Source organism: Mercenaria mercenaria, chromosome 18, assembly GCF_021730395.1.
Source record: "Mercenaria mercenaria strain notata chromosome 18, MADL_Memer_1, whole genome shotgun sequence".
Taxonomy (NCBI): Eukaryota; Metazoa; Mollusca; class Bivalvia; order Venerida; family Veneridae; genus Mercenaria; species Mercenaria mercenaria.
This window is the reverse complement of record NC_069378.1, coordinates 47,096,620-47,118,827: the sequence shown is the minus strand read 5'-3', so window position 1 is coordinate 47,118,827 and position 22,208 is coordinate 47,096,620. Positions and strand designations below refer to the sequence as shown.

Sequence of the window (22,208 nt, the reverse complement as noted above, 5' to 3'; positions counted from 1 at the left end):
ATCCTTGGAATTAACCTCATAAGTTCAAATTAGTCCTTTCTTATCGAGACCACTCTCTGACTGAACGCGATCCGCGAAGTACATAATAACTAAACCAGATGATAGAAAAGTCGCATTTTTGAAGCATGCCTATTTAAAATCCTCGCGGCCATTTTAAAGATGGCGACCATTTCAAATGGGTCGATATTTCAAAACAGCATTAAAAATAAAACTAACAGCATATGGGGACAAATCTATAGGGAACAAACATATCATATACAAACAAATATGACACTCAGAAACTTACAGATCCTGATTATATGAAAAATGCCTAAATTCTTGAAGCCATTTTGGAATTTGGTGGCCATCTTGAAAATGGATTATTTTTAGGCCCTCGATCATATTGGGCCATCTGATGAACATTTCGTGTAAATTTCATGCTTGTATCACCAAGTGAAATATTTCTTTAGATTTGCACACTTACAACATGTAGCTGCTACACTATGAGGTAAAATGTAACGCCCACGCGGGCGCTTAATTAAATACTGAATGCCAATAAGGCAGAATGATCTTGTCCTTGTGTCCGGTACATCGAGGTTCCACACACTGATGACTAATATTTAAAACAGAAATTTGAACACAAATTTTACAAGATGATTATTAGAAGTCGCCTTGAGGTTCCAATAGGTACGCTTTAAATGTTCTTACATGGAGATGAGGTCATTAATTTGGGGTCAGTTGATGTGTTACAATATTGTGTCAAGCTTACGAAAATTGTATATGAGACGAATACGTTTAATAAGGAATATGCATCATATAATTATAAATCAGTCAATTTCTTTTTAATTATAAGAATAAATTGTCAGCAACAATCGTTTAAGAACTTTTCCCCAGTTTCGTAGACTGGTAACGGGTCCTCTAATGTAGTGTTTTATTCGATTTATTTGATAGTTATTTCTGTGAATTTAGCATTTTTGTATCATAAAATGACTTCAGTGAAGACAGTAAATATATCACTAAGAAAATAGAATAGTTTAAATGGTCTTCTTCGCTCAAAATTAGCGACTGAAACTTTTTCTCTCTAAAAATACATGTAGGAATGCAAGTCTATTCAGATCGGTTTTACTTGCGTAGATAGAATGATAGAGGAATACTACATATGGTAAGTTACTAGTAAATCTATATTATCAATAGAGGCTATATACCAATAAAAGAAATTGTTCTTTGTTTCATATAAAATTCAGCTACTTCAGAACAATTTTGTTACAGTTTCTAGATTTTCACTCCATCGTAGACCTATTTTCCACAAGATATCCATACATTTGCTTCAAGAAAACGAAAGGAAAAAGGGGTGTTGAATAGTATGCAGTGAAATGCAAGTCAACTGAAGTCAGGTACCCTCATATTGCCGCATTTCAGAAAACGGTCCGCAGAATAAACACCCTACTTTCGTTTTCAAGGTCACAATAGCCTAAATAGTTTTCCCTATATATTCTATATAAAACTGACCTGTTCCAAAGAGCTACCAAACATAGCTAGACCCATTTCAGAGAACAAATCCTTACCTCATTTTAAAGAGTTATGATAAAACTGATATAAAATGAAGAGAAAAGTAGGGGTCATGTATCTTCTAAGAGAGATTTCTCTGGTCACGTTTACTTACTGTAAACTGACATCAAAATCACACTGCTGTGACCTGGAAGTACTACTCATACTAAAATTGAGCTTGACTTCACCAAATACAACCTGCTCTCCCATTTTTCCTACCAAAATGTCAAAAATACATCCACAATGAAATTTAAACAGAAACTAGCCTCAATTTAGACCTCTGTTGCCATGCCAAGTGAAAAATTAGTGTTCAAATACCTGGCAGCCATTACGCGACTAGACCAGATGGCTCCCGCGCTGGTTCCTTTAGTTTAGTTAGGCCTCAAGTAAACAACTCAAAAACATGCGAGTATTAGCATGAAACGTGTCCTATTTTATGTAAAATTCATTCCACGAGTGAAATAATACCCATTTGGCCCCCGATTTACGCGCAAATGCGCGAAAAATGGAAAAATTAGGATCTGTTTATTAGGGACTTCTTTCGACTACACCACGGAAGCACATTTTGGACCGAATTACTGCATTATAACCTAGAACACTTCTGCGCTTACATGTATCAGTTGTGTGTATAGTTGTAGGCTTAACTATATTTAACTTATGGTATGTTTGCTAATCGACGATACACATATTTTGCTACATTTCTCTTAGGGAAAGCCTGTGACAGATCAGTGGAACTATACTGGTCGCATAGGCCGGAGTTCAATTCTGGAAGAGCTGGCGGAAACAAAGAATTTAAATATTTTGTTTTGATTTGTATTTTGTATCGTTTTAATTGTCTAATATTCTCTTTCGTCCTACTACCTACAAGTTTACTTACCAAAACTGAGTTGCTTTAGTATTATGTTTTCTTTTATATTGACAAAATGTTTTCCTATTATTGGATTTCAAACAGAAGTATGTTTGTCAATATTGTTGCGTGGATTATATTGAATTGTTTTACTTTCTAATATAAGAGGTGCATGCTCTAGATTTCACCGGTATACAGCAATTTAACATTAATATAATTATACATATCGTTTTAGTAGGTAAAGGGAAATAAAAATTATTGTTTAAAACTTTGAATACTTGTTATTGGTATTGTTGTTCATTTGTGCGTTCTCGTAATGGATGTACATAAAATGTATAATAGTAAATTAGAACTGTACATGTGTCGTAAAGTCATTATATATAAGAGTATGAGAGTAATACATTTTGTCTGTATGTTATCTTTCATTTGTATGCAAGGGTAGCAAAATGCACGTCTGTTTACCGTGTTAATGTCTGCAGAATTCATTGGGTTATATACGTGACCTCGATGTTCGTTCTCGTTCACCAGCAAACTCTTATGCTTCGGCAGATGTAAATAACAACAACAACAGCAACAACAAAAAAACAAAAACAAAATACAAAAAAAACCCCCAAAAAAACCGTGTATTTTCCCTGTATTATTTGATATCTCTTTTCAATCATTAAATTAATAATGAACAGCTTTAATATTAAATGCTATCAAATAATTTATACATTTAATCATGATGTGATTTGATTCCTCAAGGACGTAAGTAGGCAAAGCTTGTTTTCCCTTGATATGTTAACATTAATAAATTTTAATCTATGTAAAGTATTAATCTCTAAAATTTTAAAGAGGATTTTAAAAACAAGCATGATAAATATTTTAGGTCTGACATATTTATAAAAATCCGGCACCCCACCCCTCCCCCCTCAAAATAGCAAATGTTTAACGCCATTACGCATTGTATATTTGCATTTAGTGCGTAGTTTCCCTGCGAATATGAGTGAATAAATAATTTTGAATCGGTTGTTAAATATGTAGAAGATTACTGCTGCACTACACATTCGATACCAAAAAGTTAAAATTCAATGAGAAATAGAATTAAAGCAAACACATATATTACCACACTTGAATTGACTGAAACTGTTCCTTAATGATAACGTGCAGTTCAAACTATGCACATTAGTATGGGCGTAGACATGACACAATAATTTCAAAGCACCAGAAAATCAAGAAAGAATAACTCCAAGATGACACCATATTTCACAGCTGATTTATTATATGGTGAATAATGTTCTTTTAATGTATTATTTAAGAACTGTGATAAATGCTGTTATATGTAAAAGAAAATAATATTTCGTTGATATTACATGTATGAAAGCTCTTAATTACCTTTTGAAAACTTTCAGTTCTGAATGTCTGACATAATAATTGTAACAAAAAGTAATATACTAGTATTTATATTTAACTACTTCATTCTAAATATCTGGAAAACCTCTGAACATTTTCCAGCTAGTTATATATTTTCGTTGGTAAAGTGATGCGAATAGAACGGTTGTGTTTTCTACAGGCATCAATTTCTCTCATAACAACACACAACTGCCTCGATGAATTTTCTTCCAAGGTCACCGTCTTGAATCATTTACCTTAACTCTGTGGATTCGAAACCTCGTATTGGATGAAGAATGTGCCATGTAAAGAAGTCATCAGTGTGGTTACGCTCAGGTACCCACCAATGTCCGACATAATGACTGTAGAGGAACCTGTTGTCTTCCCCTACCATTAAGATTAATAAAGATGATTTAGCATGTTTACAAGAAAAGTTTCATTTCACAGTGCATTACTATATGAATAAAATGTATGAAATGACTCCAAATGATATATTGATGTATACGAACAGTCAATTTACACGGTGATCAAAGTTGAAATTTTCATGTGTACATAGGGAATACTTTTGCTGCTTTAGGTAATATGTAAGCATGTATATATACAATCATTCGCAACTTTGGGAAAGTGATATAAATAATTTGAATAGTACCAAATAACGGAGCCATAGGTAAATTCTACTTGAACCATATGCAAATGCTGCGTTGATATGATCGAATGTAACAAATATTTTTATTTTCGTAACAAATATTTTTATTTTCGTATTTTAATACAAACTAAGTTGTCCGAGACAATTTTCTTGAAATTCCTAATGACAATTTGCTTTGAAATTATTTTCTTACGGTTTTTATCTCCCGGCGTTATCTACTTATTAATTAAAATCTCCTACCAAAGTGTATATTTGACAAAACATTGGTAGGACATCGTAGACCACTTTATTGATATAAAATTACAGCGGACATATAATGAACCTGCTGCTTTTTCTCGAAGTACAGACCGATGTTCTAGTTTCGATTGATTTAATATTATTTAGTTAATCATAAAGTTATAAGCGCGCAGCTTTAATATTAAATCTAATAAACGGATGTTTAAAACCTAATTTGTTTCGTCAAGGACACATATAGATGTATTTTATTTTCCCCTCAGAGTGTTTGCTTGACGAATCTCAAAATAAATATATTCAGCAGTCATCTTTGAATTGTAAAAGGACTATTTACATAAAGTCTATTTTGCAAACGTGTACTGCAGCACTTTTGAACGTTTATTTTATAGATGAAAAGAGCGCTATAAAAATCTTGTAAATAATAATTATAATAATAATAACATCTTTGTATCAAGACAAATATGATAAATATGTTAAAGTCATATGTTCTGACAGATTTATAAAAATCTGATAAGAAAAACAAATGCTTTCAAAATTGAAGATTTCGGAAGTCATATCGCATTTTATTATTACTTTGTAAAGCAGTTCATTACCGTTTTTGTAATGAAATGTTTGATTTTTCGTAGCTCATGGCAAAGATATGCCTTACTTAAATACTACTGGTATATGAGACTCCCTCTTAGATGAATACACTATGTTACTCCACTTCCTGTTTAGAAATCCCTTGGTCCAAAATGACGGATATTCAAATTTAAAAAAAAGTAGTTTCATGTGCATGTGACAATTACGAGGTATTTGGGCAAGATAATCTTTATATTACATTTTATAACGCTTTTGCGTGCAATGTAAACGTATGTTAGTGCTTTACAGATACATTCCATGCATACATTCAATTACAAAAAAAGACAAGAATATCAAAATATAATAAGATTAAACAAAAAACGAAGCTGGTAAGTATATAAATATTTCAAGATTAACTCGATAAAATACTTCTGCACATTTTCACACGAAGCGTTCACAAGACCAGTTTGCAAAGTAATTCAAAACGAAAAGGATATTAAATATGTTACTAAATTCAACCAGCGTATCTATATTCCTGATATTGATTGAATGGTATTACATACAATGCGGGTAATTAACGAAAGGATCTGGGCCCGTATTCTTCAATATTAATGTCTGAAGCATAGACTTAAAGGACTTTACACATTTTTGGTCAAGTAATCGAATTATGCAAACCTTTAACAACTAGTTATTTGCGCTTAGTTATAGATTATGAGTGCTTAGTATATATAACGTTTTCGCTGGAGGTGTTTCTGAAAGTTGATATCTTATGCTGGATTCCCAACAAAGATAGAATATTGTAGCATTTGATTTCATTTGATAAACGTATTTAACCATTATCAGAAAAATGTTATCGTGTTTGATAAGGATATATACTACCAGTCGCTTATTTACCCATGATTCATTCAAAGTTCAGGTTTGTTATTACCTGCCTTTACCCACCTTGGTTGAGCAACCAAGACTGATTAAAGAAATCAACAAAGAACAAGGAAGCTAACTTGCATTTTGTTTTTGATCGTTGAAGCACTCCACTTTATATCAAATGAAATAGTACGAATCAAATTTATATTGTAATTAAAAGAACAACAACTTTTTCTACACTTTTGTTATAAAGGGGATACTTCCAACATTTATTCAAAACAATCATATAGATTATATGAAACTCTTGTTTTTTCTTTAGATGGAACTGTCATATAAGGAAAATGAAATGGTACTTAATATTCAATTTCTCAAAAATATGTTTTTTGCAAGTATACACAGACAAAGTTTGTTGCACTGTCTAAGTCTCAATTTCAGACTTAAGGTATTAGGCCCCTAATAGTGATGCTTAAAAAGTGGCATTTGCTTGGTATATTCTTACAGTTGCCCGTGTTTCCCACTTTGTTGCAATTTAAAAAAAAAAACTTTTTCCTTGCCGTTTTGTATAAATTTTGTGTAATTTATGGTATTTCCTCAAGCTCAAGTAGAGACAAGTAGAGACAACAAGTGGCAGCCTTATCCAAAACGCTTGCAGAGAATTCATTATACCATTATATTTTTATGAAAGAAACAAACACCATACTATTGGTAAACAATTATTAAACTTAAAATAAATCAGTCAGTATCATTTTTTTCTGGGGTACCTCAAGTAAAGGGATTTAATGAGACAGAATTCTTACTCCAACATTGAAAAATTTAGGTCGAATCTGTTTTGAATTTTTCTCACTTCATTAAAAATACCCTTGGTACAGAAGTAAAACCTACCTACATTTCTTCCACAGTATGAAATCTAAAGAATGACGGCAAAATAGAGAACTTTTACCGCAGGTAACTCAATATTTTTAAAGATGTCTAGCTCTACCCCTTCTGTTATAGAGGTAATTCTTTTCGAATAGCAAGACATCGCTTATCAAAAGGATTGTTTCCACTTTTGTTCAATGAGTCAATAACAAGTATTGAAAGAAGTAAAAAGTTACTAGATAAAAAGAAAATTAAGGAAAAAAAGTTTGGTCCCAGTGGGGCTTGAACGACAAAAATGCTTGTAGCATTGTTGTACGATCCTCCCTGGTTTAGACGTACTTTGGAAAATACCATACTTGTTTGTTTTCGTGGTGTTGTGCGTGTTACATGATAAACATGGAATGTCACAGTGGAATATGTAGACTGGCGAAATGTCGCACTATTTTTTGAAAAATTGTTTACAAACTAACTTCCCTTATTCTGTAGAAATCTATCAACGGTAATCTAAAGAATTTAGTCGTATGAAAAACAAGCCTTTCCTTTCGGTACATTTAAATTCAATGGACTATGTTGATAATCTTCCTTGTATGTCTTTTGTATCAATACAAAAAAATCAAGTTAAACTAAGGAAAATTGCTATTCTTAAATACTTTCTATAAAGTTGTTTAACCTTTAGCCAGCTAGTGGCAAGTGGTTTTGCTTTGCGACCATTGCAGACCAAGATCAACTTGCACGAATGATCCGCACTGTTCCCTTTTCAGGCACTAAATTTTTAGTAAACAATCTCTCAAATAATGAATGATATTGCCTTAATTACATGACGGACCGTTTCATTTTAGCATTTAGCACGGTAAGGGTTCAACAAGTATCTTAACCTGACCCAAGTCACTCCGGCAACATTGTAAATGTGGAGCAGAGCGAATTTTAGCCATGAGGATTTACTTAATAAATGAAACTCATTTTAATCAGTGGAAAACACTTATTGCAACGTTAATGTCATTATCAATACTTTTCAGCAAATCAATCGACCGATCTGCACTTAGGCTGCAACGTTCTACATGCGATTATTTACTTGCTTGAACATATGATATTAATACTCACCACATGCTTGTTGATTGCACCTCGCTTGACTCGTTATCACAATATTGTCCATATGGATTAGGTGCAGGGTTTGTACATAACCTGGACCGTCTACGCAATCCCTTGTGGCATGACATACTATAGCTAATCCATTCACCCCAGCTGGTCCATGCACTGTCTATAGCTGAAGAGGTAATGGAAGGATGTTTTGGTATCTCGACATTGAACGATTTTTAAGTAATACAGATTGTTTTTTTTTTTAATCAAGTCTTGTTTAGTATAACGGACACCATTCTGCTCATCCCTCATCACAAAATTTATTACAACTTGCTGTAATTTATAACAACTTGCCTAGTTGCCAGGCAAGGACTCAGTATGCATATAGTTGTATATATATATATGCATCACATACCCCTCACCATTAATAATAACTATATTAATAGCAATTTTTATACACTAAATCATCATTGCATGACAAATCTGATAAATTACATTACAATGCATTAACCATGATTTTCCTTCATGAATTGCTGCACAGTATTTTCATTGCTAAACATGAACAAATAGATAAATGTTGTATTTTATATAATAAAGCCTGCACGAAGCTCAAACGATAACATGTTTGATAATTATTGCTTTTCTACATTAAAACAACTCAATACAGAAAACGTTTTTGTATAACATTACAGTACGCACTTAACTTTTTCATTGACAACCCTTTCGAGTTCAACGATGCAGGAGAACCAAGCAATAATATGAACATGCTGTCATTTAAATTATCGTGCTGGAATAGTACAGTATTAGTATTTGTATCCGTTTGCATAATGTAAGTGTATGTTACAGAACACTTTTAACTGTGCGTACGCTTGAAAAGAATGGTTTATAACAGTTAATCAAGTTTTGATTGTTGGACCTGTATATGTCAGCGATCCTGTTAAACAATTTCCTTATTTTATATAGATCTATGTATTTCTTTTTTACATTTTTGTTGGAATTAACGTTACAGTGACAAAGTAATAGATCCTATGAGGACTCTCCAAATGTTTGGTGGTGGCGGAAGACTCCAAGTCTCTTCACGGCATTTTTTTTTCAGGTACGAGCGTCGACCTAGGTAGGACATGACTTTCTGTAAGTCAGGCAGATGGCTTCCGCAGATGATTTTATGAAGGCATTTTAGTAAACATTCTAGTTTCCTTCGGGAATGATAATCTATTCATGCTCATTTTGACAAATTTATGATTTTCCTTTTTAATTTATGAACCCAAGTGTATTAAATGGAGTACGACAAGGAAGATTTATGACCTGCTATACTTCAGCCTTACATCAGTCATTATTAGTCATGTTGAAAAACGGCGTTAAAACCCAAAACAAACAAACATAGTATTAATATATATCATACAGGTCTAACACGATGGATGTATTATTCGTCTTTCAACTGAACTGCAAAAATATGCTGTATAGCGATAAGAATACCTTTCTTTTCTGCTTATTTATTTTCTAGGATTTCGATCCTTTTCGTCAAGTCCATGTATTTGATTTCGGATTCTGTCTTTACTTGTCTCTGTCGAAACTTTAAAGTAAGAGAATTGCAGCATTATTTTGCATATAGATCATAGGCCAGGAACACAAAGCCATGCATATTGTATACATCTGGAAGGAAGCATTTTTCATTTTACACAAGTAAGTTGTGCCCAACACGACGAAAATGAAATTTTCGCAGACTCGTTTGATTGATCCTGTTCGTGGACGATAGTAAAGGTGCATGTTACCATTCATTCCATCTAGCACCGGGTTGACCAGAACTCAACATTTGCTCATGTTACTAGCTTCAAAAGGCAATTTAGAAATATCTGCAGATGGTGTACATGCAACTTTCAATGATACACAAACATGGAAAGTGGGCGTATGGTCATCGGTTACTAACTGGGCTTTCTCAGATTCTGTTTGCTGTAAATAAGGAAACGGTGAAATGAATTGAACACACGGAAATTTAGGAAAAAAAGCTGAGGTTATAGGGTCTGCAGATTACAGAATTTTCCAAATGACAGGCACCGTATCCGAGGGTTGATGTAACAGTAGCCAAATCTATGAAATGTGGAGTATCACAACCACGGAAGCCGAAACATTTAAGCTGAAAATACTCATAGTACAATAATTACAACATGTACTGGACGATCGGGAAATTAATTGATTTGAACATAAAGATATATAAATACAAACAGAAAACTGAGATAACCTTGTTTGTATTTAGTTGTTTTTCTCACCTTTGAGTCACAGCGATCTATTTTGTATCTTCATTATTGCCTCATTAAAACTTTAAAAGTTTGATTAAAAGTCATTTTTCTGTGTGGAAATCTTGTTCATAGCGCATAACGCCCATACGCTTGGTAGGTTCTATGAATGCGAAAACGAGAAACAGAGATTTTTTTAAATACTGTAACATCATTGCAGTATATTGGTGCATGTTTGTTTCAAGTTTCATGAAATTCTATTTGATAGTTTCTAAGAAATGGCTGCGGATGGACATTTTTGAGCATTCTTCATTACATCAAAGGCAATAACTCTAAGGGAAATTGACCAATCCAAAACAGAACTTGACGGGCATCATTGCAGTATGTTGGTCCATGTTTATTTCAAGATTCATGAAATTCTACCTGCTAGTTACTGAGAAATGGCTGCGGACGGACACATAGACGCCATATACACGGACACACGGACGGACAACGCCATATCAATACCCCCACCCCCTCCCGATTTCATCGGTGGGGGATAATCAGATACATTATAATAAATGTTTCTAATGGCTGACAAGCAAAATATATATTCAATTAAATAACACTTCTTCTTAACTGATATCGTCTGGTTTTGGGGAAAATGTAAACACGGATGTGAGCTGTAAAGCGTGTAAAGCCATCTGTAATAACATAATACGTTCTCGTGAAATCTAAACATAAATATAGTTAAGCGTTAAAAACATCAATTTAACGTCTTTTAATATCTTCAAATACAATTTCGTCATCAAAAGATTATAAATGCATTGCATAATCTTTACCACTTTTTACAGGGGTGAGAGGGGGTCCTTATAGTGTCTGTACATTATTTAAACATCATAATTCGCACACATAAATTAAAATATGTGACTGAAACTATATAAATCTAGATAAATACACAATAATGACAAACATTTAAACCAGCTTTAAATATGTCTAGAAACCAATAAAATTGTTTATTTTTGCAGCATGTCAAAATTATTTTCAGAAATTAATTCTTAGCAAACATGAATGTGTCTGTAAGTTTATTTATCTACTCGGAATCAATATTTAAGGAATCATCATGGCTATAAGTATGCAGATTTTGATTCTCTAAATATTTTTATATTTTGTATATTTAACTGTTCATTTTCAAGAGTTCAAGAGGTTTTCACGTACAAAAAATCTAAAGATATTTATAAAAAAAGACAAAGATGATACATATTGAATAGAGACTTAACGTTATTGCGCTCCACCGAGCGCTATTCAGCCGAATGTTGCTATGCCAACGTTGCCACGCCATATATCGCCCTGCCGAAAGCCGCTCCCTCACGTTGCACCGGTAATGGTGGCTCTGCAAAACCTCACGCCAACAATCGCCGCTACACCAATGCCGCCCCATCGAACGTCGTCCCGCTTAACGTTGCACTGTAGAACGTTGCCACACAAAGCAACGCCCCCGCCAAATGTTGCCTTGTAAAATAACGTTGTTATGACGCCCAAACGAAGTCGTTTTAACGTCCAGCCGACTAGCGTTACGACGTTCGGCGAAAGGTCTATATGGCGCCCCGCCGAACGTTTTGTATTTCACCTTCCGGAACGACTTTTTAACATCCGTTCTGTAATACAATGTAGTACAAGTGTGTCATCAGATAGGACGTTTGTTTCCCAGTCCTTTATCCAGTGTGTCAGACCGCGAGTATAGGACAGAGCCTTTGAAGAGAAATATTCAGGCTTTAAGACAAAATATTGATTTTGCATGACTCTAGACAGTTAAACAATGTTTGCTAAATAATATCGGATTGCTCCATGCCTGACCATTGAAAAGTGTAACCTTTATTTTTGAGAAAGAACCTTAGCGCCACAATCCGTCTCATTGAGACAAATATCCCTACCAAATATAAAAATTACGAATCAATACGTCCCAAAATCAGACGAACACACATATTGCCTCGTAAACTGATGGACGGATTCTGTGACGGGACCACAAATCCCCTCTGATCACAGAAATTTTGTACTCATGTAACTCCGGAAACTAAAAAAAAAAGCCAACGTTGGCAAGGCGCCTTTTCTGTTTAGCGGGGCTAAGATTGGCGGGGCGATAGTTTTTTAAGGCTGTGGTGGAATGGAGATGTTAGACAATAGGTGGTAAGCAATATCGACGTTTGGTGTTTTGTGTCTGAAACAGAAGTATGAAACAACGTGTAACAAATCAGCCAGTATTGGAAACAGGGTTGATCTGCAATTCTATACGTTTAATCATACAGTTTAAGATCGCTTCAACTAAAGAATTTCTCTGTAGGTATAAGTCGTTGATCCGGCGTCCGGTAGCCAACAATATTACACTTCCCACGTCATTCGACATCAACAAGTCGTTCGCCAAATCAACAAAAACCAAAAAGGTAGACTCTCTAGAAGATTTATCGCCCAGATTCAACTTCTGGAAATTCAAGAATTTAGCACGTATCATAAAATTATGTACACGAACTTGTGTATTCGTAATGTTAACATTTACATACATATTTGTTTTAACGTTTTAAATATTGTCGCGTTTAGGTATGAAGGTTTACTGCCGCAATTGGTAACCTACGACTATCGAAACTGTGCATGTGAGGGGATGGGGGTGGCGTGGATGAGTCGTTGAAGTTGAGGACTTCGAATTATTTGCACCTCACAGCAGTGAGTTTGAATCGAGTTGATTGTACATAGTTTCTTCGTTCGGAAAGCTATCTATCTGACTCACGACTGATTGTTTGAACATTATAAGTTGTTGTCTTTCATCACCATTTGAACTGCAAAATTGGTTGACGGACTAAGTATTGGACCTGAATGTGTATATATTGTATTAAGCCATTGTTATAATGATTGTGATAAGCTTACATGTATTTGGGCAAGGTATCTATATGTATCCGGTTTATTTATATAATAGTTAAATGACTCACTGTATTTATATATTCTACAATACCAAACAATTTGACAAGTTAGTGGGTTATCTTTAATTTTGAAATTATCTGTAAATAAATCAGTTGTACAATATAACCTTTTCAATAATCAAAAACTCGGATGCATGAACTCGTTGGTGGAAAACATTACACACTCTTTTTATCTGACCAGTAACATTAAAACCCAGATATCATCAATTAGCACTTACTAATATACACGGAAACTGAAGTAAATACACACCAATCCTTTCCCTATTTTTCTATTGATAAAGTATTGCAATGTTTTCTTTCAAAATCACAAAACCGATTTTAGTGTGTATATTGGACAGGCATAATATTAATTTGTTTTGTATGATTAACTTTATTGTTAATGGTCTTACTTAGTTGACGATTATCAAATTTTTCAAGGGAGACATCATTGCTATTCGTAAACGAGGGAAATTTAGAAATGTTTTTCCCGTAGAAACTATAACAGGAACAAACATGATTTTTCCCCCAAAAATTTCTAGGCTTTATCAATAGCCACGTTCGATATTGAAATGTTCAACACAATGTTCTTTGTTATAGCTGAGTCGCAACAGTTATTACACACTACATCATAATACATGTACAATATTTTATTGCATTATATTGTAAACATGGGCTGTTCTCTGAAAATATCAGCTAATTTTCTGCAAGAATTTAAAACTGTTAAGTTTGGTGCTTCCCATCGAAAGCCATTGTTCATATGTGGATATTGGTATTTAACAATGAAACATCTAGAGGCTAATACAGCGTCCGCTCATAACATTGTTGATGTAGCAGCAGTTGTTTAGCAAAACAATCTTAAGATATATACAGTTTCTCAAGGAGTTGCATCAGTTGGCATTCTTCGGAAAGTGTTCACGAAATTCTGAAGAAACCCCTTTTATATTATCTTTATCTTTATATGCAAGGTGGGTAACTCATCTTTTGATCGAAAAGCAAATCATGAAATAATGCACGGAGTGGCACCTGGGGTCTTCCTCCGCCATAAAAAGCTGGAAAGTCGCCATATGACCTACAATTTTGTCGGTACGAAGTAAAACCGAACAAAATAAAAATTAATAAATTTAAAATTGGACATTTTGAGTGACTGGTTTAAGCTATAGGATTTGATAATGGTTTACCTTTATCTTATATTAACAGTCTCATTTTTGCCTCGTTCAGTTTTAGTTTACTAACAAGTTTACTTAGCAAAACACAGGTCTTAATAAATGACGCATCAAACGCATCCGTCAGCTTTATGCTTCAAGAAATACTTTTCAGGTCAGTTGGAATAGATAACTGAACAACACACAATACCCCTGTTTTATTCTATGTCACATATTCGCGATGTTCTATCAGATATGTAATCTATTATATTGCGGAAAAATACTACTTCACACGTTGCTGTTAAAGTGTTCTTTATTCACACTTTTGATAATGTAACATATATTAAATATTGTTTATACAATGTATGATAACTGTTATGATTAAATATTACAAAACATACATATAAATAAACACTCAAGAAAATTATATTGAATTGTGTAAATTGTAATGAGCAAGTAATAGAATTCAAATGAGCTAACGGTGTACGCATTCTTGTATGCGGGAAATATCATTTGACACATTTCTATTTAAGTGTTTTTTATTCACACAGACAATTTTAGTAATGTAACATATATTAGATATTATTTGTACAATGTATGATAATTGTTATAATTGCTTATTACAGCACATACATAATTAATAAAAACTCATGCTCATGAAAATTATGTTAAATTGTGTAAATTATAATGAGTAAGTAATATATTCAAATGAGCACGTTTTAAATACTTAATAAAATCAATACCAGTACAAAAAGTACATAATCTGACATCACATCTCAATGTTAAAAATTATGTCAATTTTCATTGAGTTTGCATGGTACAAGGTACACTCTATAATCTTTGTGCGTGTTCATAATAAAAAGATTAAAATCAAAGAAAATTAAGAATATTCGCTATTGAATATTGCCCTGATTTCGATTAATGGAAGAACATTTTCCCTTCATGATCAAGAGAAAAAAAATATCAAATTCTTACTTAATCAAATATGTTGCTGTGGCAAGACATGAAATAGCGCAAGTTTACTAATTCCAAACAGTGACTGAAAGCGCAATAATTTTATATCTACATCCTCGTTTACTATACAATCTGTTTCTAAGTAACGCATTCTTAGCACGTATAACGCATTATCATCCATCCGAGGTTCGTCCTGGTGAACGGACGAACATCTGATTTATTTGAAGGCATGGATTCTTTTAAATTTAATACAGCACAGAATGGTTTCAGCTAACTAAAATGTGTTTCTATATTCATCTGTATGAATTGAGAATTCAAACAACATCCAAAGAAAATACTGGATAACAAAAAAAAAAAGAAAGAAAAAACAAAGACGATACACAATAATTGCGATCAATGATTCATTTTGCATTGCATCGTATATTTAGAATTTTGCGTCTAAAAGTAATAATCTTGCACGTAATTCGGCGTCGATAATGAAGCAGATGGACAAATTTGACTGGTTCGAACTGTTTAAATATTTTAACTTATAAAATACATAAACTAAAATTATAGCCGAAAGTTATCAGAAACATGGTAGACATCAGGCATACAAGAATGCGTACACCGTTGCATCATTAAAAGTGTCATAGATATATAGGTAGTGAAGGTGAAGGATTCGAATGTATGGTGCTGTGCTAATACAATATACGTGCAATGAAATTGGTAAACATATTTGAATAGAAGGAACTGACGAGATATCGTATGAATTTTGTCAAAATGTTATGTAAAGTTTTACTTTGTCAAGTAAAAGCCAAGGTTGTCAACTATCAAAAGAAAAATGATAATTTTCATTTTTTCTATTTATCTGTAGCATTAAAAAGTACGTTATTATAAGATTTAGATATTTTTAAAACAAACACTGAACATGTAATCGTTATGTTATGATATGTAATGGAGTTATGCTACAGTAAATGACAACTCACATACGCAACGCTATGATAAAGAATTTTTTTTTTTCACCACACTGTCACTTAATTATATTTTGTAGTTAGGCGGATCAAGATTAAAACTGGTGGTAATTCTCAGACGTTGCAAAACATGTTGATAACTATTTCTGCCTCATCGTATCATTGACATTGTATAAAAATACTTAATTTAATATAGTGTACGAAAGGCAACATACACTTATATAGTGTCACCTTTGTTTATGTTATTATACCTTTAAATTCTTACTTTTTATCGGCATTATGCTGTTACTTATAAAGATTTACATTTTCACATATACATTGTACGTGCATGTTTAAGTTTATCGAAAAATGAAAAATATTGAAAAATCGTGTCATCCTTTTTCTCCGGAAGTTGGATATTATTTATTGTTTGCAGTGGCTATTATATTTGATTACATTGCCAAAATCTTAATCTTCATGTAACATTAACCATTAATGATCCATGAGTGTTTAAAGCTTTACGTACATAATATTATGAAAAAATCGAGGATATGATTTGAAATAAAACTATTCTAATTTACATTAAATATAGATATTAAGCAAATGTCTATGTTGAGAGCCACAGCGTACATCATATGTACATCATATAGTGTCAGTCTTTCTACTTAATATGTCATACATCTTAAATCCTTCAGAAACTTTACTATGAGAGCATTTGAAAAATATGTAGCAACCATATACGAATTGCATAATATATATACATTTTACACTTACACATGAAAGTTTACTCACATGCATACACCTTGAGACATCTTGCTATTTTGATAAAAAAAAACTTGTTTGTAAATGCTAAGCACGTTTAAGTATTTTAAACCGGGAAAACACATTATTAACTTTGAACATAACTTTTTAACAGTTTTAAAAACAATTTAGTGTAAAGAAGGAAGTATTCATTTTACACGTGTATATGCAACGATAAATCCGCAAAATTAAAACACAACATTGCGGTATTGATATTTTTACACCGAGAAAGATACTCATGCATTACGTTTTTATGGTGTAAATTTGAATTGTACACAAAATAAAAACTTCGTGTTTGGCTATATACAACAATTAGCTGTTACTGTCGTTCCTACAAATGAAATCATCTTGTAATTATAACATTAAAAACAGTTATTGTACATTGAAGAACACTAATTTCTACAATGATACAATTTCGTTTTAAAGGGATCTTTTAACAGATTTAATTTCATAACTGGAGTTTCCTGTGTTTTCATCGGTACTGGAAAAACTTATCTTAAATCCGTTGTGTAAGAAGTGTGCTCTTTGATGTAAATGTCATATCACGAACTACATGTACATTGATGTGGATGATTAATGAAGAAGTTTTCACGTGAACCGGAAGTAATCCAGATTCCTAGATAGTCATCTGTGTTCCTAACACAGCATATTTCTCGACAAAATTCATAGTTTTACGCTGCCAGTTACAAAACGCATCCAAAACGATACGTTTTCTTTTGCGTTTGTAACCGAATATAGCGTTATATGTCGTTAATTTTGTTTAAGGAAGATAATGTTTTCTGTTCTTTGTTCCAATACGCTACTGTAAGAAAAATGTACTGCAAACAAAGCCGCTTCTTTGATTTAACTGTACTTTAATTGTATGAATAAAGAATGCTTGAGAAAAGATTCAAACACTGGTTGTAGACCTGGATGGTAGTATCAGGCTCTGCGGTTACTGTTTATTTGGTAATGCGACAGGACCTCGGTTCTGACTAAAAAATACTCTCTAGCCGAATACTCATGTCAGCACCTATAGCCAGTGATAAATTTCTTATACGATTGAAACATTGTGTTAGTAATCTATTGTTTAGGTTTACAAAAGAAAAAGAAATAGATACACCATTATAACTCATCAAAATATAATTCTAATAATCAGTGTACGAAAGGCTACAACTTGCTATTAAAAATCATTTGCAGTCAATTGCTGCTCATTATTCTGTCTTCTGATTCAAACTATAAAAGATAACTTTTCGGTTCTAAGATTTTGCAAGGCCCTTTTTTAAATTTTGGTATGTCTAGCCATGATTAAGCACACCAGAGAAATAGTTCTTGTGATAAGGAGAATATTTACAGATAACTGACGTACTAACGTATGACCATGTGGTACCCCATTGTACAAAAACCCTTTCTTTTGTTTTCAGCTCCACAACAGCTTGTATTGAAGGACACTCACAACTGTTATACGCATATCCATAGGCAGTCGCATATGAGGTTCTTTCAACCATGATATCAAAATGCATGTGTTTACTTCTCGATATGCACATTTGTGCGTGGAATATGTAAGTGCCATTTCTTGGAGCCACAAAGACGCCAGTAGAACTGTTGTAGGAGTCACCCTTGTTTGTAAGTACTGTTGAAAACACCATTGTCTGGCCTTTGTTTGGACTTATGTCTGTTACTCCGTAGGCATTGAAAGCAACACTAGCATCTGAAGCTTATTACAGGATGAAAAAAAATTCAAATAATAATTATCATATTTCCAAAACAAATGATGGATATTAAAGTACAAACTGCAGAAAAACGTATAAGGTAAGGTTGTTCGTTCACAATTGAGTATAACACTTTAAATATTTCCTTTCACACACATTTTTAATATTGAATGTTGATATGACAATGAAAACGACAAACAAAACTGAAAGTCAATATTTTATATAAAAATAAATTCACCACTTTAAAAAAAGCTTCTGATATTTTAATTTTCTTAAATCATTGAATCAGTGATGCTACACGTTACAATGATAATATTTAATAATGTATCTAGCCATAGTAACCATTTTAGGGAACATTCCACATTACAAAAATGAAAACGAGTTACTTTACTGTAAAATTGGTATCTGTAAACTAATGAATTTTAAAATAATTCTTCATTTCGTGTTTCCTCAGCTTTTCGTCTCCTTATTGCTGGTATAAAATGCATATTGTAGGATACAAAAATTACCATAGAATTTCATGAATTAAAGCAAAATGCAATTTAATTTAGTGGTGAAAAATCTTATCGCTACAGACAATATGCACGTATTACTAAGAATATCAAAACAGTTATATGTCCTGTAAACATGCATATGTTGTGTTTATAAAACTTATGCGTTTGTAGACCTCTGATTAGGTGTTTGGTTTCCTTTTTTAATAAATACTTACATGTACTGTCACATGACACTTCCTTGCATAATTTCACATCCATTGTGTCGCCGAAACAATGGTCGCCGTACCTTAAAGGGTATGGATTAGTGCATGTCCTATGCCTTTTCTGAATCCCCATGTCACATGTGACCGGACAAGATCCCCATTCCGACCATTCGCTCCACCCTCCGTGTACTGGAATGTTACGATTACATGTATTATATATGATTATATAAGTTTTTGTCACAACTAATTTCATTCTTTTTCAAAATTAAAACATTTTTTTCAAATTATTAGTACCAATAATAACTCGATTTGGCAAAAAGAGTATGAAAACGAGTTTATAAAATATTCTAACTTGCATAAAGTATGTGGTGAACATAAATAAGTGTAAATGATGAGATGTTACAGTTTCCGAAAAAATTCCTCTACTTGAATAACATCACAAAGGAACATACTGTTTGTCGAAAATGTTTCCAGAAAATATCAACAATAGCCATTGATTGACCATGCGCTCAGTCACAGTCAGCTTTAAGATTAACCCTCAACCTGAGAGGGTATGTTTGTACCTGGACACAACGGTCTAACGCAAGGTTTTGTATCAGTACTGTTTCCTTTACAATCCAGACCCCGGTACGCTGGTGCTGGGTTGGTGCATGTTCTTATTCTTGTATGCTTTCCATGACCACATGTCACATCACATGATGACCAAGAGGACCAGTCAGCCCATTTACCATCAACTAATAAATCGAATTTAGATATGTCAGATATGTTATTTTATGAGTAAATAAACATATAATGCCGTTAGGCTTAGGCTATTCAGTGCAGAAACTTTACTGTTTTATAAATATTCTGGCTAAAGCTTCTTGATTATCTTAAATTCTTCATACAAACGCAATCGAGTATAATAATAATTACCGCGTTTTTTAAAGGATGTTTTAAATAGCTCATAGAGTCATAGAGATCATAATCGAATGATGTAAATAGATTAAACACGCTCGTGTAATCAGTCACAAACTGCATACCTAATGAGCATAGTTTACAGAATTTTCGGCAGATGTGCTTCGCTTCATGGATGTCCTCACAAATGTCAAACTTTTTGTTCCAATAGGCGCAATCCTTAATGTCCTCACAAGGTGGGGCTAGAATCAGGTCAGATAAATCTAAATTATATGTATCAAAATACAAGAACATTACGCAACAACAAGATCCCAACTACGTCAATAAATTAAAAATCAGGTGTTCACGTGGACTCGAGATTTGCTATACACGAATAAGAAGTATGATTATGCATGAACAAACTAAGCTAATAATAATAATAAAAATGATTAGCTGCTTTTAATAAAAATATAAAAATGCTTACGCGTGATTCGTGGGAACAAAAAATATTTTCTAGTTTTTCATTGTATCTCTTCCTAAAAATATTTATAAGATGCCAACCTACAGAAAATTTACTGAAAGTAAATATATGTACATGTCTGTAAAAGAAATACTTACGCGTTTTATGATTACACAGGTTGTTGTTGCACTTGTCACTTCCACAACATTCATTACATTGATCGGAAGCTCGTTGTTCGTTTTTCTGGACATAGTATCGTAAACAGGTATTTTACCACAATTCTAGAGTAAAGAAATATTAAATCAGTTTCAGCCAAATTGTACTGACAAATAATTATATGATAGCTAATTGACTAGTTTTTGAAGTTTTAAGGTATTTTAAGAGAGATACGTAATGCTAGGTATTTTGTAAAATAGTTTTACAAAGTGCGCACCTCTTACAAATTTCGGAAAAATATATGCTTATAAATGAAGATTTTTATCAAGGGGCCTCCGTGGCCGAGTGGTTAAGGTCGCTGACTTTAAATCACTAGCCCCTCATCGGTTCAGGTTCCAGCCTCACTCGGGGCATTGGATTCTTCATATGAGGAAGCAATCCAGCTGGCTTACGGAAGGTCGGTGGTTCTACCCGAGTGCCCGCTCGTAAATAAATAATGCACGGAGGGGCACCTGGGGTCTTCCTCCACCATTAAAGCTGGAAAGTCGCCATATGAATCAGCATGTGTCAGTGCGACGTTAAATCCAGAAAATATGTATTAATTTCTTACGCAAAAATTACATATACGATAATAATTCAATCCTAGTGGGAAATATATGATTTTTTTTAAAAACCTCTAGTGATTACAATTAAATATAATTGATCATTTGATATGTGTCGACGAAATCCATTTCTTAAACAAAGTTTGGTTAACTGTCTTTAAGGGTGATCACTGAGGAATCAAGACAAATTTGTTTGAGAATATTTTCTTTAAATGCATTTAATTTAGCCCATCTTGTGTCTAACATAATGTTTATAATGATAATTCATTTCTGACTGCATGAATAACATTAATTGAACATATATTAACATACCAAACTTGTTGATCATATGATTTAAGTGTTGCTGAAACAACAAATATAATTGCAAGTGTGGTACCTGATTGTTTGTACAACCCATCGTAAATGTCAATTTCTGTCCAATGGTTTGGGATCGTGTAAAACATGACTGTAAAATGAAAATAAAAGTGGTTACACAGCACAGGAAGTACGCATTCTCCGTTCATATCCTTTTTGATAAGAGTTTTATTATATACATAATATTCTTATTTCATGTATTGTCACTTTTTCAATTTCTTCATTTACCTTACAAGAAATTTAAACGGAAATTTTGTTTGGGTATTTAGCGCCGTTTTTCAACAGTATTTCTGTTGACGAGGTAGTCATCCTGATCAGTGTTGAACTTCCTGGATTCTGTACCAGTACATACCTGTTCTCCGTAAGTAACTGTCAACTTCCTCACACGAATCAGAGGTGGGGG

At 33.2% G+C, this 22,208-nt stretch overlaps 1 protein-coding gene across 1 annotated transcript; it reads right to left on the bottom strand.

Moving 5' to 3' along the window:
• Positions 1-15,492: 15,492 nt before the first annotated feature.
• On the bottom strand, positions 15,493-20,865 carry LOC128550433 (uncharacterized). The gene is made up of 5 exons (XM_053529430.1): positions 20,852-20,865; positions 20,380-20,496; positions 19,924-20,094; positions 19,373-19,549; positions 15,493-18,668 (listed from the first exon to the last, which is right to left on the bottom strand). The coding sequence occupies exons 4-5, from the start codon at positions 19,491-19,493 to the stop codon at positions 18,250-18,252; spliced, it is 540 nt and encodes a 179-aa protein (XP_053385405.1). The 5' UTR covers positions 19,494-19,549; positions 19,924-20,094; positions 20,380-20,496; positions 20,852-20,865; the 3' UTR covers positions 15,493-18,249.
• Positions 20,866-22,208: the final 1,343 nt, after the last annotated feature.